Raw genomic sequence first — 22500 nt, forward strand, 5'->3', positions numbered from 1 at the left:
CCAAAACATTGGCCATACAAGGAGCCCTAATCCATAACCTATATGGAACATTCACCCTAATACATTCTATCTTCAAAATGTAATACCTGTCATAACTTTTGGCTCTGAAGCAGGGTGGAATCTGGATTACAGAATATGGGCAAAATTGGAAGGACTATTTTGGAAGCGAGTGCTGAAATTACCAAAATACATTTCAATCATTGTCATCAGGCATGAACTTGCTCTTGAAGAATTGTATGTAAATGTCATCTGGAAGTCGATGTCGCTGCATAGAAAGATGATAACTCCAAATCCGGAACCTGCGTATGCAATATTTGCTGAACATAACATGCGACCATATGAGAATATCTTAATGCAATGGGTACAAAGACTAAAGATGCTTTTACAAGCCGCTGAGATAAACTGCAACATGTTATTGGACCAACCACAAATAGCAAAAAGAAAACTGAAAGAATGGGCATGGATTCAAAATCTGGACAGGTTTGAAGGCCTATGAACAGCTCCTAATTTCGGAGCAACTAAAAAAAAACTAAACACAATGCCGAATTACCTGCTACAATTTCCTTCACGCCATCATCGTGGCAGCTTTTTGCGCCTACGTGTGAACGCAATTAAAACGAAGGAAATGTTGCTGATGAGACACGATCGTGACACCAAAGACAATTTATGCAGATATTGTCAGGAGGAAACTGAAACAATAAGACACTTAATAGTTGATTGCACTAATCTGAGAGTTGAGAACCCTGCACCTCACCAAATTTGTTCCGCTAAACAGAAATCTCGACGACTGGTGGTGGCGCATATTAAGTGGGAGCTCTGTGCACTTAACATGTTCTGTGATCAATTATATAGACAAAATTCTGGGCTATGAAAATGCGTAGTCATGCGTATGAAAGACTAAGGGCTGAAGTTTAACTGGAACAAATGAAATGAATAGTGAGGATTTATTTTTTGTAATAAAAGTTTGTAATAAACTATATGTTACAATAAAAAAAATATATATATATCGTATCATTGGTATCATCCATCAAGGTGCCGTGCTCCCACCGCACACATCAAGAGCACGGGGGAATGCTATTCTCCGCCAGCTGCCCCTGCAGGATGCTCTTGACTGGCCACAGATCTGCGGCGCACCTTTGAATCTGTCAAGCAGGGCTGGCCTTAGCAGGGCAGCAAATAAAAAATGGGGTGCCCCTCCCCCAGCATGCCGCAGCGGCAGGGCTAGCGCCAAATTGAAAAACCCCCTTGAGCTGGCATGGCAGGGAGCACCTTCGAATCTGCCAAGTACTACCATGTTACAATAAGCAAGGGTGGGGATGCAACATGTCCCTGTTTTGGGAACGGGGCAACACTGCTTGCTTGCCAAGAATGGCAACAATGTTTATCACTATTAGGAATGCAGTAGTTGCTGAGTGTCGGCTTTCTCCCTGTCAAGGCTGCAGCCCCAACCAGCCGGATGCCATTAATCTTTGCATCCTCCACCATCAGTTTCTCCATGGCCTTCATTACGTGTTTAGTGGTATTGTACTTATAGCTGTTACGGAACGCAGAATCCAATGGTTGCCACAGGATTAGGAGCTTACCACCCGCGGGCCACTGAAATCCCTGTTGGTGTGCTTTTTAAGAAATGCTGTGTTCAGTGTTTCCAAAATATTGCGTGTAATTAAAAAATAAAATGGAAACAATGCTTTCCAGCCCTGTTTGGGGGTGGAAATGCATATAGTAGAGCAGTGGTTCAGCCCTATGTGGTCAATGAATGAAAAGGCATGAGTGGGTCATCAATGACCCTTCTGTGCATTATGCCTTATGGGGATTAGAGTGTGAGTATCTTAGAAGCCCAAGTTGTCCCCCCATACATATTTTTGTTCCTTATGTTACTGGGGAATGTACTAGCACAGGGTTGTCCAACTCCAGGCCTAGAGTGCAACATGCCGGATTTTCAGGATACCCCTCATTAATATTCATGAGATAAATGTGCACACAATCATTCTAATTGCATGCCAATTTGTTCTCATGAACATTAATGAGGGATATCCTGAAAAAACGGTCAGGATTCCGGCCCTCAAGACCTGGAGTTGGACAACCCTGTACTAGCACATCCCTTCACGTAACAGTCTCAAACTCTTTCATATATTAGGGTAGGAACATATTTTTAACGTCACCTTTTGGGTGGAGGCAAAAATATTTGTCATTCTCATTGGGTAATCATGCAATATCTGCAATGTTATTGAAATACTGCATCAGGTAAAATACCTCAGGAGCCATAATATGGCGGATGTTAAAATAGGCAGAATTTCGAATATTGGAAGTTTTTAATTGCTAATGGCGAACTCAAAATGACACTTCAGTATCATGTGTGGTAGACATCATTGATGTAGTCTGGATGGACTCCGGCTCACAAAACATTCTGAAGTTAAGGTCAATGTTACCACACAAGTAACTTCTTTATCCCAATTAAACGGATATTAACTCAGCCACACCCTGCTCCTTTGAAGGCCTACTTTGAGATTACCCTGCAGAACTGGTGGGACTTAGTCATACAATAAGAGTAAAGCACCGAAAGTGGATTTCTTAAAGGGATGTTTTAAAAAGGGCCCGCCAGTTTTAATGGATGTAGTTTGCGTTGTTTTTTTGGTGCTCTCATAGATGTTCTAATGTGTTCAATGTAATAATGTCCCCGAAAAAAATGGCCATTTTCTGGCGACTTTTTTTTCCAGGCAACATTTTTGCAGGGACATTATTACATGGAACCATATTTTCTTGTGTAGCCCGCATTTATTTGTTTATTTGTATTGGCTCAAATTACTTGATAAAGTAGGAAGTCTACGATGAAAGCAAGGTTGGTAAGATGCTGTTATTAAAAATGGTAGTTGCTTTATAGATCGTGAGCATCGGTTTGGTTCTGAATGAGATGACTGCTGTCCTTGTGAGATTTAGCCGGAGTCCGTTTTCTCACATCCAGCCTTCGATCCACTTTTGACACTTGTCCTGCTTCTTGGAACTGAAGGCAAGGATCCATCCTTATAGACCTTTGCATCGTCGGCATTGGGTGGAAATGGTAGACACCAGCAAGCAACAATAGAATGTGATACTAGCATATCCATTCTTAAAATGTCCGGCAACTGGCCTGCAGAGGCATTGCTCGAAATAACAGATAGTCCAGTTTAGTTGCTAAGGGGGAGCATGCTCCCCTTTGGTCTTCTTGCGTGTTGGGATTCTTGTATTCTGCTGCTCAGGAATAGATAACAGAGCAGGTGCATTACCCTTAGTCCTTGATGGGCAGTAATACATCACTGATAGGTAGTAATTTGGCCTCTGTTCTGTATTTAACCAAAAGCACTTTACCAAGAATGAATCGGATGCATTTCCTCCCGATAGGAATATTGATGCTGTGCCCGAAGTATAACATACCAGGCATATTTGTAAGGTTGTAAACTAATTGACTTTTTCACAATTGACCTCAGGAGAATTGACCTAATTTAGAAGGTCAATTAGGACATATATGCGGGGGAAACCCCCTGCAGCCGCCAATCCATTCAAAAGAAACAACGCAACCACCCACCCAATCCCCTTATATTATTTATAATCCAAAACCAACCCAATACATGTATAAAATAACTAAAATAATATAAAGGTCAATTAGGACCACTACAATTAGGTCAATTTGGGCAATAGCATTTGTAAAGGACACGCTCACCCCTGAAGAGGCATCTTGGTATTAATGACAGTTACCCAACCTAATGATACTCCTTTCATCAACCTCTAAAGGAGGAAAGGCTGAGTGGACCTGCTGGGATTTGATCCTGTGATCATCAGGTCAAACACAGGCCCCTGTAGTGGATGCATTAGTCCACTGAGCCACAGACAAGCACCACAGTAACACTGGCAACAACCGAGAGGTCTCTTGTAGACTTCCAATTCTTTTCAATCGCGTTTGGCTTTCTTGATCAGTAATTGGGCGAAAGTGCTTTTGGGCGGTTCTAGGAACTTGGGTTCCTCCATGAGCAGTTAGTGATTTGGTGATTATCGTTGTTGATATTTTTTAGGAATATTGCTGGGAGTTTCCTAAGGATCGGATGCTTTGGATTCAGTGTACAGTTTTTCAAGATTCACATGCTCTCTTTAGGAACATTGTGCTCAGTGTTGGGGCTTTGTGTGGGTATAGGGATGAGGCAGAACTTGTATGTTGCTAGTAGGTTGACCAATCACTTATAAGGCTTCCCCGTTTAACAAGTTTTGATCCCAAAACAATTCATCGTCAGCAGTTGATTGACTTGGCTGCTTTGACTTAGGATAAAGTGCTACATGGGAAATCGTTTGAGAAAACTCTTTGCAGCGCTGCTAGTTTGCGAAATAAGAATGTGGAAAATGTCTTCATGGCATTGTTGTAACATGTCGTCTGCAACAAAAATGTTCATCGGATGCCTATTTTTCCACCATTTGCTTTCTCACAGACGTTCTTCAGTTTTGTTAATGTGAGATCTTTCTTGAACCTCAAAATGTTATGAGCGCAGATTTCCGATTTGCAAATGCGGGAAATAGTGTTTGTGAGATGGAAATTAGATCTATAGTTCACAAGATACTTTGGAATTTTTTAAGGTTCTAACTCATGATAAACGGGATTCCACAGAGGTCTTAGAGACCACGATATATTTGCTTGAAGACTACAAAGTTGCAAGGTCTAGTTCATGGAATAAGATGGCAGAGGCACTCTGAGGCCTATGGGCATGTGATGTGTAATACATATTAAAATAAATACAATAAATAAACAAGCGAGGGCAAACTAGAGGGTGACAGGAAATGGTATGAGCTAGGTTTTTGGTGTCCTTGCTGAAATGTACGCTTCAAAAACTTAAAAACAACTGAAAAGTATGGAACACTGTCTGGCTGACAAGGCAAAGATATGCAAAGCATGCTTTGAGGTTCTGCCACAGAGGCATCTCAAAATACATCTCCGCATCTTCATTGAGAATGGCAATCTGTATACAACTGCGTGTCCATGGCACAGAACGAACTAGCCACAGGGAAGCGTATCCCGCCCGCTGGACATAAGCTCGCTTCCAGGGTAGGCGACGAGATGGACTCAGAAAGGGCGCCATTATGTATATTAGCACCACAAACATCCAATCACAAGAATCGGGCAGATGAAAAATGCTCACGTTGCCTAGCAACGTTATATAAGGAGCAAACCATGCAGTAGGCAACAGTGATAGAACGTTCGGAGAATGTAGGTTTAGTTATACATGTAACAGAGGCCACTGCGTTACTAACAGCTCTCACACATCTGATATACGACGGATCATGAGCAGCTCCCATGAAAAAGTGCGAGCCAACTGGGTCGATCTTAACCCTTGCCTGGTCTGCCTGCGAACCCACCATGCAGCTGATTTGCCCGATTGCAATCTCTCCACCAAGAGGCAATGCTATGCATTACGGACATCCTGCCAGGTCAGACCCCTCCAAACCCGCAGATTTCTGTTGCGAGGCAAGCAACCTGTGCCTTCTCTGAGAACTGCGCAGACGTGCATAGCGCATGTTTGCTCCGCACAGGCCTGCACACTTCTTTGCACATCTCCCCCAATGTGTCCGCAGTTAAAGTCCACTTTTGCTCTAGCATCGAGTGAAATGTGCTGATTTTTCAGAGAATTGATTGCCAGTCAACCACAATCATATACATACATGGTGCAATTATGCATGTCCACACACACTCTGCAAGGCTGTTTACTTACAAGTCATCGCCTCCTTGCCCATTGCTGTCTTTGCCGTACACTTGATTGCCATAGGCACTATTTGCGTGAGTGCTTGCTAGAACAACAGAGACTATTACGGCTGGTACACCTGTAGAAGACATAAACGGCACGAGATGATGAGTGAATGTCAGTGCCAAGCTATTAGAAGGCAGTGGTAATACATCTCCCATGCTCAGGGAACTATGCTCTGCCTTACAGGAATGGTCTAGTGCAGTAACTGAGGACGTCTTCTCTATGTGAATGAGGGATAGCACAGGGTCAACACACTGGTCTGGGTAGCAAGACCACGCAGAGCAACAAAGGTTTGAATCCCGGATCCGTGCTTAGAAACTGAACTCAGGTATGGCATTATGCGTGTTATAAAAAAACAAATAAAAAATAATTATGCATATAAAAACATCTCATCACAAGTTGCTCATCTCACGTGATATCTAATCATCGTTCCGTGAGCCTGTGAGAGTTTGCAATGGCATATTCTACAGTTGGAAGTATGCAAACAGAAGACCATATGAATGCATGATAGGATATGTTGTGCTATGATTGTTTTCTATGTTCATACAACAAGCCTTCATGATTTTTCTTTCTGTGCCTCCATGTTTATGGAAATGTATGGTAAAAAAAATAATGGTCCCTGGTGAAGCGTGTGTGTGCATGAAACTGGATTGGTCAATCTAGGAATATTGGGTGTCATTTCAAGTTTCGTAGTATCCTGCCGGTAATTCCGGTGGGATATCACCAAACCATATTACTGTTTCTGCCACCTGATATCCCGGTATTACTGGGATATTACAAGCGGCGGAAATAACGGTAATTCAAGGTTCCATGGAGTCCAAACAGGACTCCATTGGGAGAAATGCCGGAATATCTAGCACCAATAATACCAGCACCAGAATTACTGGCTGTTTAATGCCAGTGGGGGCCTGAGTTACCTTCAGCTCTTGGCCAGCGGTAAGTCGTGTAACCCCCACCGGCAGACTTGTAGTTTGCAGGTCCGGAAAAGCACAGGGAAACCTTATTACCGGGACTTTCTTTCCAGACCGGCAAACTTATAATGAGGCCCATTCTCTTTAACACGTGTTTCCAATAATATTAATCTGAGCGTGTCGACCTTGCTTCATGTTCCTCAACGTACATCTTCCCATCCCGCCAGAGCAGCAAAACCGGTTGGGTAACGGCCCAAATTTCCCAACTGCAAAGACGCATCAAGTCAATACATTAGGTGCTTGCTGGACTCCCGCATGCAAAGTTGCCTGAAGGGTACATGCGGCTGCGCAACAAAATCCCTGCATTAATATAAATGCATGCTGAGGCAGGAACTGCAAATGCAGCATGCGGCTGGCTACCCGTGGGATGGCATTGCCTGGTTTCACAATTCTGATCTTTGTGTTTGCAAATTCCTAGACACGTCCAACAAGCAGCGGCGGGAAAATATCTCCTGGCTTCACATCACACATTTCAAACAAAAGTCGCCTATTGCTGCACTCTAAATGATGTCTGCACTCATTGATAACAGCTGATTCCATGGAGCCCTATTTAAATGGGACTCATGAAGTTTAAATGTAATAACTAAATGTAGATATTAATTTAGAAAAGACATTGACTGGCAAGGTAACAAGAGAGTGAATGAAACACAAATGCTGCCAGCTTCTGGTCCATGCTGCCGGCTTCTGGTCTGCTGGCTTCTGGTCCATGCTGCCGGCTTCTGGTCCATGCTGCCGGCTTCTGGTCCGTGCTGCTGGCTTCTGGTCCATGCTGCCGGCTTCTGGTCCATGCTGCCGGCTTCTGGTCTGTGCTGCTGGCTTCTGGTCTGTGATGCCGGCTTCCGGTCCATGCTGCCGGCTTCTAGTCCATGCTGCCGGCTTCTGGTCCATGCTGCTGGCTTCTGGCCCGTGTAGCCAGCTTCTAGTCCATGCTGGCAGCTTCTGGTCCATGCTGCTGATTTATGGTCCGTGTAGCCGGCTTCTGGTCCATGCGGCTGGCTTCTGGTCCATGCGGCTGGCTTCTGGTCCATGCTGCCGGCTTCTGGCCCATGCTGCTGGTTTCTGGTCCGTGCTGCTGACTTCTGGTCCATGCTGCCGGCTTCTGGTCCAGGCTGCCGGCTTCTGGTCCATGTTGCCGGCTTCTGGTCCATGCAAACCTGCTGTCTGTTTGCTCTGCATGGAACAAACTGGCAATAGGACAGTTCTGGACATTTTGGTTCTGACTGGTTGCTTTTTTCCAAAACTTGTATCTCTTATCTTGTTATGTCCTTATCCCTCCTCCTCTCCTCGTTTTTGTTTCCCCGCCCTTCCTAAATGTTCTTTATTTTGTCCGTCTCCTGTGTCGTGTCTTTCATGACATTGCTTGCTAATGTGTTTCAAAACATTGTTCTGCTTCTTCCTTTTTTGTTATGCGTTGCAGGAACAATCCAGAATAGATGAAAAGTGTTACTGAAAACACGTCATCTGGTTAGAACGTTTAAATATACATTGGAGACATTCTTTTAGTGGAATTCCTGTTTCGCTCACGCATGAGAACATTCATTGGCAATGGCAACAGTTTGGGTGTTTTTGTAGGTATCGGAAAGGCACTTGCCAGGCACTGGCGTAGTGGTATTAACTATCCATTGCTGGTAGCAGGTGCAAAATGGTGCGAGAAGGTCATCTAACAGCAGTATCTGGCAAATGCCCAGTACTTATACACAAGCCAAAACTGTTGGCTTTGCCAATGCTTGTTTTTTGCAACTTCACTGAAGGACACACATAGTGCTTATAAATAGAGTGGCGGAAGCTAGGCCTGGTTAAGACATTTTTACAAACATCAGTAGCACGTTTAAAAATCCAATTAAGTCATTAACTGCTTTGAAAGAACACTGGCAGACACTTCGAGTGCAACGTTTGATGGTAAGGCTTAATTAAAGGAAGCTAAAAGAGTTCCCATGAGGAGCTGTTTTGGGCAGAGAGGGGCTGGAACTAGGCAGGAATGGCCATAGGGATTAGGAGGGCCATGGGCAGTCAATGGGTAGGCAAATAGCCAGACAACGTCTAAAAGCTGTGTGTCCCTCCTCACATGCCATTTCTTCCTAGCTGTACTCTAATACAACAGTTTCAGTTTATAGGTGGCGCTAACGTGCCACCCAATAGCTAAACTAAAAATGAAAGCCAAACTCACCCCAGCCAACAATGCAGAACTTCAGTATGTAGCGCCGGATGTAGGTGTTAAAGACTTTAACCAGTGCAATGTACATGTGGACCGCCTCCAGAGCCATCCACGTGAAGGTGGCGAGCAAGAAGAAGTGGAGAAGGGCCGCCACGGCGATGCACAGGCCTGCAATCTGGAAGGACGCCAGCCAGCCATCGAGCAGGAAGATCATGTTGAGGAACAGCAAGGCCGTGCTCAGGTTCATCAGGATCTTGGACGGGTAATCCCTTCGTATTTTCCTGAAGAAAAACATGACAGTAGTTAGATGTCAATCACAGCCTGCGGCTACACATGAATCTGTTCCTGGCATTTCAGGGGACGTGGGACAATCTCCAAGCGGCCCTTTCACTGCGTATTTGGCAGCCATTTTAATAGGAGCAAACCAACATATCCCCCGCCCCCTTGCTCTTTTCTGGTCTAATTCCTGGCGATTGCTCTATGAGGCACTGTGGGCAGACTTGCAGTGTGCGGGTCACTCCAGGTACCCATCTTGCCTTAGGGGGTCGAGAGAACTCCTCCGGGTGGAGGAGAGGGGGTGATGTCAGATGGCCCTCCTCTGCCCAGCAGAGACGCATTCATCTCGCGCTCCTGAGGTGTCATCATATGGGAGAAGGTCCAGCAAAGTGTTTTGGGTACTGGGAGCCATATTTGGCATTCCACGGTATGGGGGTCAGCTCTGGCTCCAAGATTGCTGGGCAGCAATTGAGTATTGGGTACAGGGGTGGACTACCATATAGGGAACTCTGGAGATTTCCCGGTAGGCCTCTGCACCCCGGGCCTTTTTTGTGTGATATTTCCTTATTTTCCCATTGGAAAAGGGCTGCACTTGCTGAAAATGGGTAATATGGGGCAACTTTGATATGTTATTTCCAGGGCCTGGTTCCCAGTCCACCCCTGATTTGGACAGAGGGTTTCTCTTAACAGCCTGGGGGTTTCAGGACCTTGGTAGTACTGGGGTGTGTTCTGCGGCCTGAGGGACTGTTACATAAAGCGGCTATTGGTGCATTATAGGTTGTCCGTTACTAGTGCCTACGAGGACATGCGTCTCTTGTCAATGGCTGCATACACAGGCGTGCGGCCGCGCAGCTGAAGATTTGGCCCGTCCATCCCTTCCGTCACTTTCAGTGCCCAGAGTACAAGTAGGGGATCAAGACAGCAGCCAATAAAGAGCACCTGGAGAAGAAAGGCCAGGGACCTCAAAACCCCTTTAGGTAAGTGGCCCTGAACATACCAGAAGACTAAGGAGGAGAAGGCCAGTCCACCAAGAACATCTAGATGAGGAGGAACTTACCATGACCAAAGCAGGATCTTAACCAGGACCTTGAAAGAAAGGGAACCATGAGCACAGAGCGTCAAAGGGAAACAAGGGGGCACATATCATAAGGGAAAGGAAATGCCGCAATGCCCCGATGCCAAACTGGTCTTTTATGTAGTGCTTGGGAAGCAGGAAGAAGCTTCAACAATATAAGAGTTGACAGAGGACCAAGCCATGTCCCTTGGTTATGGCACCCTCTACGCAGACTTGGGAAGAAACTGGTGCAGATAAACCTTTCTGCGCATGCCAACACGCCCTCAGATTGAGGACACCCTCATCCACCTGTGCCGTTGGCAAGGGCAACAACCATACTTGCAAAGTGGCTATGAGTCTCTGTTTCTTCAAATCCACGGATGAGCTGGCATTATGCAGTGGGCACACCTTCTAAGAGGGCTAATGTGGTGACAGCTCCTGCTAACAGGTACCTTTGACAGGTGCAGTGGTGAGTCAGGGCTCAGAACAAAACAAGACAAGTTCCCCAGCTGGCCAGTTCTTATAAAGGTTATGCCTTTCAAGTCAAAGAAAGCCAAGCGGCACCAGGGGGTGAAGCGCCACCCTGTTATCAAACATGTGCCATTCATGAGGCTCCTTGATGGTTGCCAACAGTGAACAGCAGCTAAGGAATGTCCCAGAGGACAAGGCAGATCCATCCACTGTATTGACTATCTCAGGCACTGGTATCTGTTCACAATGACAATACTTACCCTTGGTCCAACTCTGATAGATATGTAAACCACAGGCATCCCAGTCAGTCATGCTGAGTGCCAACAGAGACACACCCTCGTGCCATGAGACTGGCACGGTGAGTATGAAGGGTGTTCCTCCTGTAGAGGAACTTATGGACGAATGAGGAGGAGAGCAGGTAACTTTAGGAGATTCGGAGGATACACGCCGCGCCTACCCCGTGCAGGAGATGGGCTTACTTACTCTAAGGTGGAGGACTGGGAACTGTTCCATTAAGGGTCCTTTTCTGACCCAATGAAGACACAGGCTCAATGTAGCCAGGAAGAAACAGAGTTTTGAAAATAAGGAGCAACTTGATAAATAATAAAGTCTTGGCGATATGTACTCTGGGGTGATGAAAGAGGTGTGCTGGGTAGGGCTCTGGTGTTTATGCACTATTTGAAGAATTGCCTGACCAGCAAGGTCTTCAGTTTTTTCCTGATCTTGTCAATGCTGGCTACCATCTTGGGGAGGGTGGAGGTGTATGTCTGCCACCATCTTGGGGTTGGCACAGGACCAACACGTCGCCTTTGCCATGCACTTGATAAAACACTGACACAGTCCATGTGCAGTATAACACGTATGTGCCAACATGCCCCTGGACTGAGGCTACCTCCCAAGTGACACTGCAGCTAGCACGACGTGGTGCTGCGGTAGGCAGTAGCAAAGAGCACACACAGAGCAAAGATCCCCAACAACCCCCCAAAGGTCCTGGCATCCTGGCAGCATCCGTCTATAGAGAAAGAATTATGAAAGGCGGTTTTGCCTGGTGCAGGTATTTCTGACATATGGACCATACGACCCTCACACCTCATGCAAAGGTCGCCGGCTTCACTCAAACCAACCCAGGATTCTTTTCATGTTCCAAGGCATTGTTCCCTCATTTGAGACTTCCACGTGTGCTATGGTAAGTTCTTCCCTGAATGCTGATTGGGGGACGGCGTGGTTTCAGTAAACGACCATCTCTTCACACCAAGATCAAAGTAAGGAGGAAAACTGGTGACTTAGAAATGTGGGTGCATTTATTTGTACGTGACAGGGATTATCCCATGACTGAATGGAGAGACTGTGAGGATAGTTCATGCAACTAAAACCACTGGGTAGGGATGAATATTTCTGGTACAATGTTATTAAGTATTAAGAAGACAATATGGCTATTTTAAGGTCTACATTATACTCTCTAATGAAAGTTTATTCATTGTTTCTTTTTCTTTTTCCTATTTGTTTTTCTTTTCTGTTTTCTGACTTCCCACAAACCTCCTACCCCTTTCCCCCTCCCGAAACATGGCCATGGTTTACCTTTATTTCTTGAATTAACAAACAACCACTCACAAAATAATGTGGAAATGATTGGAACAATCATAATTAACTATGTTCCGTGTGCATATTTTGTGAATCATAATTGTGAATGTTCATTCAATATTATTTTTCTAAAGCCCTGATTTGAAAAAGACGTTTTATACGTCGAAACACGTGTCATCCCCAAAGGGCATTACATCTCTTCAAAAAACCTAAACTGTGTGAAGCAAATATATATTGCGAGTGATTATCACATTTCTGCTAATTAAAAATCAACCAAATGGGCGCAAGAGTACCCCCCAAGGGTAACCTTTATTGAAATTGCGGTTTCATTATTCATTTGCTTTCCAGGTGCGTCTCGGACATAAGGTGCTGTACAAAGCAATGTGTAGGAACTGGTTGAGGCCAGATTAGAGAACCCAGAATGTGATGGGAGAGGTGGAGGTGAGGGAGACACATGTTAGTCGGACAGAACTAGAGATTAGACATATTCACAATTTATGAAACTAGGAGGCAAAGTGATAAACCCAGAAGGCCACTATTTTATGTTTGCTTTTTTAGCAAACACATTTATTACAAATGGTGGTCTGGAAAATAATGCATGCCAGCCTTCAACAAGTAATTAATACTGTCCCTTGGCTCATGAACATTCTAAGTGAACTGCTTTTTTATGCTTGGCCTCAATACTTACATGGAGCATTTACCAGTGGCCAGCAACCTTTGGCTCGCTAGATGTTTTAGACTACAACTCCCATCCACCTTATCCAGCATGATTAATTATGAGGGATCATGGGAGTCAGAGTCCTAAACATCTGGAACACTGCAGGTTGTGATTCTATTTTTTTGGATGCATCATTTGCTAAAATGCCTAGTGAGGTGTTGAAAGGGGATGGACACAGAGGTCGTGCATAATACGGAGAGACATTATTATGTGGAAAGTGGCAGCACTATAATAGGGAACTGGGCAGCAAAGGTGGAGGGGTGCCAAGAGGCAGAGGTAGTCAGGAAGGGACTGCACGACGGAAAGTGCTGCACACTGGAAGCCATGGGCAAGGAAGGCGCACCCTTAGGGAGGAGAATTGTAATTGTAATTTGTTATTTATAACGCAGTTAATACCCAGAGGTTTCTAAGCACGGACCCGGGGATTGAACCTGTGTTGGTCTGCATCATCTTGCTTTCAAGGTAAGCGCATTGCCCCTGAGCTATTCTCCCAGCCCAATGATAGCCAGGTGAAGAATACCACGACAGGGCGTGTGGCATTGCCACGAAAAAGGATGAACAAAAAGATGGACTGGAGTAGGAAACCATGGCAGAAGACCCAAGATCGCTGCGAGTTAAGGGGTTGAGTGGAAGGGGATTCGCGGTCTTCTCTCTAGTGCTCACTTTCACAGCGCATCTATGTTGGGCTTTCCATAGAACTTTATTCAACAGTGTTGGAACTGATGCATCCAACTAGCCACGTTACGCTGGAAATGCCACTTTACAAGTATGATATTAAAGCAATAGGAATCATGGGATACAATGGTGAGGGGATTAAACATGTTTTCTGGACCTCTTTATGTGCTGCTCAATACACTTTTGGTGTGGCTGCCCCCATTCCCCTATGGAAGATGAGGTCTACAGGCTGATGATATGTCTTAGGTAAACATCCCTTAAGAAGTAACAAAGTGACTTACTCAAACGCAATGTAGGTGAGTAGAGTTGCAGCCGAGCAGATGGCGGATATTCCACAGCCAATATAGGTGATGAAGGTGAGGGCTCGGTTATTGGCCTCGTCGATTTGTGTGCCGGTCCTCTGGAGGTCCTGCATGAGGCAAAGCAAGAGGGCGAGAAGAGTTCAGCTTAAAATACAGCTTTCCACAAGCTGAAGGATTGTGCTACGCAAATACAAAGTCATATATAGACTTTCTTTGAGGAGCAACTATGACTCCAGCAGCTTGTATGTGCTAGACATGAAAGAGCACTGGATTGTGCCACTCTCATAGGCAATCAAGCAGAAGGTGGCTGGCTAAAAATCTAAAATGTGAGGATCCAGCAAACTGTGTCATTTTTGTGCAATGCGATTTTTTTTTTATCAACCATCTTTTTAATATTATGAGGTTTGTACAATTTAACAATGAAGTATTTCAACGCAAATGTCAACCTCCTTAGCAGGGGTCTGCAACCTGCAACTCTCCAGAAGCTTTGGACTACGACTCTCATGATCACTCGCCATTGAATGTACTGGCTAGGGCTGATGGGAGTTGTAGTCCAAAACATTTTGAGAGCCAAAGGTTGCAGTCAACTGCCCCAACGGAATAGCCCCTCCCCGCTGTTCTTCCCCACCTATTCTGCAGGCAAAGATAAACACAAAAGAATTTCCGATGCACATCCTCAGAGGAATAGCCCAATGTAGAATCATCAAAATATTCCTCAATAGCGCCTAGTCTCTCCATTCTTTCAGATAGCCATTGGTATTGCCAGTATCGACTCTCCTCGTCTTCGACTGGTATATTCCTCAAATAATTCTGTCCTAGTTTTTTTACCTCAAATAAATTGAGTGCTCATAAATGTTGGGGGCACGTAAGAAACCTGACATCATTGACTACAAATGATAACATTGGTCTCCACTTAATTAAAAAGACAGATTGATTAAGTCCACTGAAAGATTTTCCGTGGCCATCAGGTTCCATAGTTTGTGCCACCACACGGTCATCTGAGGATCTTCCGGGTTCCTCCACTTTGCTCCTATGACCAATTTGGCTGCTAGGAACAGTGTTGTAACAGTTTTACTTATGTTAGAGTGCAATGGATATAGTCCCAATACAGGGGTTTGCACCCTTTGGATATCCAGCTATTATGGACTACAACTCCCATTATCCCTCACAATGTACTATCTGGCAAGGGATGATGGGATTTGTTGCACCAAGCACCTCGAGAGTCAATTGATGCAGACTCCTGGGCTAGTAGGAAAACCTAAAACCACTGCTTCTTGGTCTAAAGGGGAATGATTCACCTATGACCTTTGAAACATAATCACTTCTTGCAAAAACTTTACTACTTAGGACATTCTCCCCATATATGTAACAAGTATCCACATACTCCACAGCTTCGCCAACAGACATCGGGCAACCCTGTATTCATTTTGATTGGCCTACGGGATGTCACGTGAATGCATAGCGATGAGGACTTCTCTTGGATCATATACATTTCTGATCTTGATCTTAAAGGTTTCTCTCCAAATCTCTCTCCGGTGCCTTTATATAAGGCCAACGTTTAGGAGGTTTGGTGGTAAGGAGGATGCCATAAATGTGCAAAACTACTCCCCTCTAGGGTTCAGTTTATACCATAAGCATTTCAACAATGCAATGTTTTGACTACACTTTTTTAAAATGACATATATATATATATTTTTTTTTTAAAGAGTTCCTAAGAGATTCGGGTAAAACAATGTATCCTTCCAATATTGATGATCCAAGGGCCAGCACTTAACAAAAATGCAAATAAATAAACAGCATTCATTTGAATGTGTGAGTTGCAACAATGTGACAGTGGTTTGACAGTGTCCTCTGGAGATAAGTATTTCCCAGGGCACCCTTGGCACCCATTAATAAGACGGGTAGCACCCTCTTAACACACAGTTCACAAATGGGGTGGTGTCTTGCCATGAGGGATTGTAGAAGGAGAGAAATTGAGAGCCCGGTCATGAAATATAGATTGGGGCGTAGGCAGAGCTAGTGGGATCTAGAAAGCTCTGATCCCTAGACCCATGTAAAGAGCATGGTGCCACTGTTCCCGTCCTAAAGCCGTCCACTCAGGACTGTCCTCCTGCCACCCACGGTGAGCGACTAGGCAGCGTAGAGACTTGCACAACAGATCTTACTTGGCAGAACAACCACTCACTGTGGTGGAGAGAAAGAGAGAGAGAGAGAGAGAGAGAGAGAGAGAGAGAGATAGATGTAGATTGAGATAGAGATGCATGACACTAGAGCAGGGTTGATCAACTCTGGGCCTCGCGGGCCAGAATCCTGACAGGGTTTTTAGGATATCCCTCATTAATATTGAGGAGGAAAAAGTTGCATACATTTAGAATCATTGTATACAAATTCATCTCATAAAAATAAATTAATGAGCAGTATCCTGAAAACCCGGCCTCGATCCGGCCCTCGAGGCCTGGAGTTGGACAACCCTGCACTAGAGTGACGTTCTCTAGGTGGTGTCGGAGAGCAGCAGAGGCACGAGTAAGAGACACACATTTAGAAGGGAAAGCAAGGCATCATGGGAAGACGATCCCAGCCCGACCATAATAGTGCTCAGGAGAAGGAAGAGCTACATTCAAACAGAGGAGGTCAAAAGACGGGCGCTCTTTTACACAGCTCTGAATCTCCTGCCAGGATCCTCTGTCATGATCATTGCATGCAGGGTAGAAGAGCTCCAGGAAGGCTGTCTGTGATGTGTGACAGGTGGAGGGACTGCGCAACTGGATGTGGTGTGGGTTTTATGCTCAAGTATGTTTGGTAAAGGAGCTTGACCGCCCAGTGGTGGAATAAAAGAGCAACAGGGTGGCAATACAGGGATGTGCCCTTTGTGGTGAGTCCTGGAGGAGTTGAAAGATGGTATTAGCATAATTGATGAAACACATTTGACCTAAAACATTAGATCTAATTGTTTTGACCTTTTTTTCTGTCAAATGTAATTAGATATATATATAGGTCATGGGTAAGAGTATAGATTAGGTTGAGTGGAAATGGGGCAAGGGTTGCGGGGGTTTCCCTCCGCATTTTAGACCGAAAAAAGGTCAAATAAATTATATCAAATGTGATTAGGTCCAATGTTTTAGGTCAAATCGACCCAAACCTGAAAGATCACTCTTGGATGTCAGCAGTGGTGCAGTCAGGGAGTGCTTCTAAAATTGATGCCTAACCTCTGGAGGTACGACTAGCAAGCAGCTGCAAGTGTCAGGGTCGTAGGACTCTGGAGAGTGACTGTCAACCAGTTCAGCCTTGACACATCAGTCCTGGGAGGCGGCAGGGGAGGGAAGCCCCTCAGCAGCTAGTGAACCGGCCATAGGGGGAGACCTTTGGACCTCGGGCAAGCCCATGCCCAGGGGTTCATAGCACAGTTCTGACATAGACTGGATAACATGGCTAACAAAAGGCACAAACACGGTGGCAGTGATTTCTTCATGCCATGCTTCTGTGCCAGGGGGCGCGCTTTTGTGGAAGGGGAGTTCATCACCCAAGAGGGGCATCTTGCCAAAGGATTCAAGGAAGGAAGTAAAGTCTGCGATACCAAACCAACAGAGCACTTACAGAGACATTCTTCTCATGGGCGACCCATTGGAGGCTGTCAAGGAGCACTTTATGGATGCTGTGCAAAAGGTACATGCTTTGCAAGTGAGCGCTGCTTCCCTGACAGAGCAAGTCACTTGTGCTGAGGCATATAGACCAGATACTGTTGGTATCAGGGATAATAAGACAAGACACTCTCTGGTTGTACTTGTTAAACTCTGATAATAGGCTTGAGACAGTAGAAGATTTCAGAAGAGCTTTCCAAGTGTGAGTAATAAGGATCCCAGCTTCAGTACCTTTGAGAGAATCACAGACATTACAAGCTCTTTTTTGCATTAAAACTGGGACCACTTGACAACTGGCATCACTTGCACTGGGGTCTGGAGGTGCGTGGTGATGGCCCTGAAGGTGCCAGACCTCCGGGGAGACTTCTTATGTAAAGCAGATAATGTCAAAGTGCACTGACATCCAAGGGATTAAGAGTTCTCTTTTTTCGGATATGAGTGAGGCATCAGTGATGCACAAACTGCTGGACTTTCGGAAACCATTGACAGAGATGCTGGTGACATCAATGCTGTGGCGTCCGGTGAAGTTAAAGATTTCCGGGATAGGCAGGCAGTGTTTGTAGCCCTGGTGGCAGCTGAATCCTTCCTGCAAAAAGATGGATCCAACCTGGTAGCCAAAAGCAGTATCCCTACCATTTGAGGTTTGTGTTTGTGTTCTGACCATGGTGGCTCCCATTGTTGAGGCTGAATGTGGTTGCTCTTGCAATGATGGGGGAGAAGTTGGTGAGGAGTGAGGGCTGGAGTAATTAATGGTGTGTCTTTCCAAGTGCTGTTGTGGTTCATCTAGGGTTGATGTAACTCTGCTCGCTCTCTACTCCCTTCACTCCTCTCGCTTACTTCACTCCCGCAAATTCCCTCCAATCCTCTTTAATTTACCCATCCCTCTTCTGGTGTATGAGTGGCTTTGTTTTGGTCTCCTCTCCTCTCTTTTCTTTCTCTTTACCCTTGGGGCCCCAGGGAAGTTTTTGGAACATCATTTGTATCGACTCTTAAGTGGCAACATAATGCTCGCACTGACTGTTCAGTACCAAAATGCTATTTTTGCAAAAGTCAATTGGTGCGCTTTTCCTTGCCAAACGGGGCGAGACTTGCAGGCACTGGAGCCATTTGCGTATTCCGGCTCTCCAAGTGTGATCAGTGAACAGACTGAAACCTGAACTTTTCCTTTCTAACTCGGCATTCAATGCTTCTCTTATTCTGAACTGGCCTTGACCTGCGTGTCGCAGATTCTGTCCCCAGCAGTTTGCTCTTGAGGATAAAAGCCTCGGGGCCTCAGTGTTTCTCTTCAGTCAACTTCTAGTATTGAACCAAATACTGGGCGATTTTTGCAAGGTGTCAACAGCGGAAGACGAGTTGAAGACATACAGTATGATGGAAGGGGTTATGCTATCAGTAAACATTAAATGATAGACTTGCTCACATTCTATGATCCTCATTCCATGATCTACAGTGACCTACTATGCATGCACTGGCGGATCCATGGAACCCACAGTTTAGGGGATCTTACTAACCCCTCAGTGTCTTCTTAAGTCTATATCTATAGAACTGACCAATAGGCTTAAAGTTTTATACATAGAAACAAGCACTTAACTACTGTGAGCTAGTCTCTGCGACCAGTATCAAAATGACATTTATGAATTCTACACTGTTCACAGTTTCTTACATGGTTTCATTCCTGCGTGCCTCCATTTTGGAATGGTTACCTTGACTAAGCAGCGGTAATGCCTCCCCTCTCCCCATATCTCTTCTGTGGATTCTTTCATTAATGTTTATTGTCTAGTATATTAAAGAGCTCTTTCATTAAGCTTGGAACATATGTCTGTTCTAGCTCCCTTCAACTGTTTGACGTTTAGTTTGCCAAACGCGCACATGCATGGACCATGCAATTTGCAAAAAAATATAAAATAATAGAGATTGTTTTTCAAAGAATCAAGAACTAGAAAATGAGTGGAGATAGCAAAGGTTAACCTCCGGTCCCAGGACTTCTTAAAAGGAAACAGAGAGCCTGAGAACGTCACCTTTGTGAAACAGGTCAACCAAACACTTGCAAGTGGTTACAGTCTGAACTCTCCCAAGCCCTACCTTCATCTGTCACCCGGGACCCAGGCCCTCCCAGCAAGCAGTGCACACAAAGTACCCACACTCGAGGCGAGTCACTAGAACACTGTGACCCCAGCTTCCCTTTTAACTAAAAGCACAAAGTCATGGAAGATAATGATTAAGCCGTACAGAGCAAGGCAGTCGGCAATCAGACGTGTTCAGCGCAACGGGGCAGGTTAACCAACAGGTTCCTCTAAGTAACGCCGAGTTACATCTGTAGAGGCCTATTCGATTCAGAAAGAGATTACAACCGTCTTACTCCTTCAAAAAGTAAGAAGCAATTCAGAATCGCTCATAGTAACTTTTCTGTGACTCGAATAGACCTCTCCATGAGTAAGTCAAGACTTCATCGGAGTTCCTCAAAGTAACTTTAATCGAAGAGTCATCTCTTAGGGTGTCTTTGGTTTCTGCCCCATTCTAACATGCATCCCATTCTTTAATAGGGGATGCTCTTCAAAATGCACACAAACACGCTCTGATTTGCACATATACGGAAAGCGGATAGAAGAGGGCTTTTCACGCACACATTCCGACGCCCTTTGCGGATAGGACACGTATTTTCTTTGGTGCAACTGATGCGATGTGTCTCATCCTTTGCACCAAACACAGTTTTAAGAATGTGACTCTATAGTACCTTATTACACTGGCACAACAATCATACATTTGTCATAAACGCACATACTTGCATCAATCCTTCAAATGAGTCCTTATTAACAACAACTACATATTAACAAATATTCTGCAAAAAGCTAACGGAGACCCATAATACAGGCCGATCCACATACTCCTTCCTGTAGTTTTATTTCAACTTCCTAACTAGCGGCCCGGGACTCATCCTCACTCGATTCTTCCACACGCGGCCCGTATTCTCCACATTGGCGACATCCAATGGCACTGATCTCAGCCCCGGGAGGATAGCTCGGGGGCAACGTGCTCGGCTTGGAAGCAAGATGACACGGAGCAACACAGGTTTGATTCCTGGGTCCGTTCTTAGGACCCTCTGGGTATTAAGCACGTTGTAAATAGCCTATCATATCCCATCTACTGTCAAGATGTGCGACTCGAGCCTCTGTAATGTACTGTTCATACTAGTGTTACCTGATAGGAATGCTTTTATTTTTTCACACAGGTGGCACGAGTGCGAACATGCACCCATGATTTCCATTGATGGAAGCAGGTAAATTAAGGGCGTGGATGTTCATCCATAGTTACACAGGAAATCATTGCAAGCCCCACTCTCCGCACACTTAAGAGGCTTGAGTATCATAAATATACGCTGTCTAAAGGAGCATCACTTTGTACTGCAAATGATGATGGAACTCTTGTGTCCCTAAGGCCTGGTGGCTGGGTTTCCCAATGTGCCCCATGCAGGGAATTCTGCACTGCTAATAGACAGGCTTAGGAAAATACATTGGGCCTAATCCATGGAACTTTTAGCGCGGTGCAAGGAGTACTTTTGCGGAGCAAAGTGACTTTGCTCCGCAAAAAATACACTTTGCACCGCTCTGTGAATCAGGGTGTCTGTTGGCAGGCAAGTCACTTTGCACCAGGGCAAAATCACTTTTCACCGTGCTAAAGGTTTCATGAATTAGGCCCACTGGCTGCATTACATTGTATACACCGGCGCCTGGTGTGTGCAAGCTGTACAGCACATTGCAGAATTTAAGGGTAGGCATCCCACTGCAAACTCTACAACAGCCTGTCGGAAAGGCAAGCATTGACAGAGGCATTCGTCTCTGACCGGGTGCTGGCAGGGAGAGCACTGTGGTAGAGCAGCACAAGGAGGAAGGCAGCGGGAAAGAAGGGGTTATGTGCACCTCCTAAGCAGCTCTCAGTCTGAGATGTCTCCTCTGCTTTCTCTCTCTCCCTCCCCTGCTGACCTACCTGTCTGCTGCACTGACTGGTTGCTTGGCTACTCTCAGAGTCTCACTGGGTACCAGGCTGTTCCTTGATATGTCAACCTTGCACTGCCTCCGGGCCTACCACGCACTTAGGGGCTGTAACTGTAACTCTACAGTCCCTTGTTCTCCTTGCACTACCCAGAGCCACGCTGCACTGGCTGAACTTACTCAGCGTATTGTTGCCCTGTTTTCCCTTCCCCTTTCCCTTGCACTCCCCCCTCCACGTTCCCCCTGCACTTCTCGTTCTCGTACTTGCACGATCTGAATGACACAAGGCCTAGTAACATCGTTTGTCTGTCCTCCCTCTGTCTTCCCTCCCTTGTCTTGTTGTGCCTATAAACACTTATGTACAAGTGCATTATGAATGACTAATTACATCAAATCATAAACAGAAGGGGGTGTCCTCTACTTACCGGAACTGAGGACTATACACCAATCAAAACATGGATATTCCTGTTATTTTTCTTTTATACATTAAGTTTATTTCATTTAAAAAACAAGTCCAACAAAGGACAGTCATCTGATAGGATACCACCTGCACAGTGGAATTTACTTATTTTTTCTAACAATTTAACAAAAGGTTTTTCTTTTCAAGAAAAGTGCAAACATAAATACAACCTTATTGTGTTGGAAAACGCTGCGGTTTTTCTTTCCAAGTTTCTCAGGCTCCTCCGGCTTACAATGTTTTTAAAGCTGCGGTTTTATTTCTAAGTTTTCTGGGACTTAGAAAAAAAAACGCAGCTAGTGCTTATTTTTTGCAAAAAAATAAATAGCACTTACCGAGATTCAGCTGCAGCTTTCCTGCTCTGGTCTCCGGTCCGCGTCCTCCGAGTCCCGGCACTAATGAAGGGAAAGCCACCCAGCGGTAGACTTTGTTTACTACAGCTGGCTGGCTT

The 22500-nt window shown here is 45.2% G+C and overlaps 1 protein-coding gene across 4 annotated transcripts in view; it reads right to left on the reverse strand.

The window, feature by feature from the left end:
* The window catches only part of ADGRG6 (adhesion G protein-coupled receptor G6), a 606009-nt gene that overhangs the window by 40562 nt on the left and 542947 nt on the right, over positions 1-22500 (reverse strand). For all 4 annotated transcript variants that reach the window (XM_069606809.1, XM_069606811.1, XM_069606808.1 and 1 more), the window contains 3 exons: positions 13945-14072; positions 8901-9169; positions 5730-5838 (listed from right to left, as the gene is read on the reverse strand). In XM_069606809.1, the coding sequence (XP_069462910.1) occupies positions 5730-5838; positions 8901-9169; positions 13945-14072 (506 nt within the window). The remainder of the gene's footprint in view (positions 1-5729; positions 5839-8900; positions 9170-13944; positions 14073-22500) is intronic.

This window comes from Ambystoma mexicanum, chromosome 4p (genome assembly GCF_040938575.1).
Source record: "Ambystoma mexicanum isolate Mex_15411 chromosome 4p, UKY_AmexF1_1, whole genome shotgun sequence".
NCBI lineage: Eukaryota > Metazoa > Chordata > Amphibia > Caudata > Ambystomatidae > Ambystoma > Ambystoma mexicanum.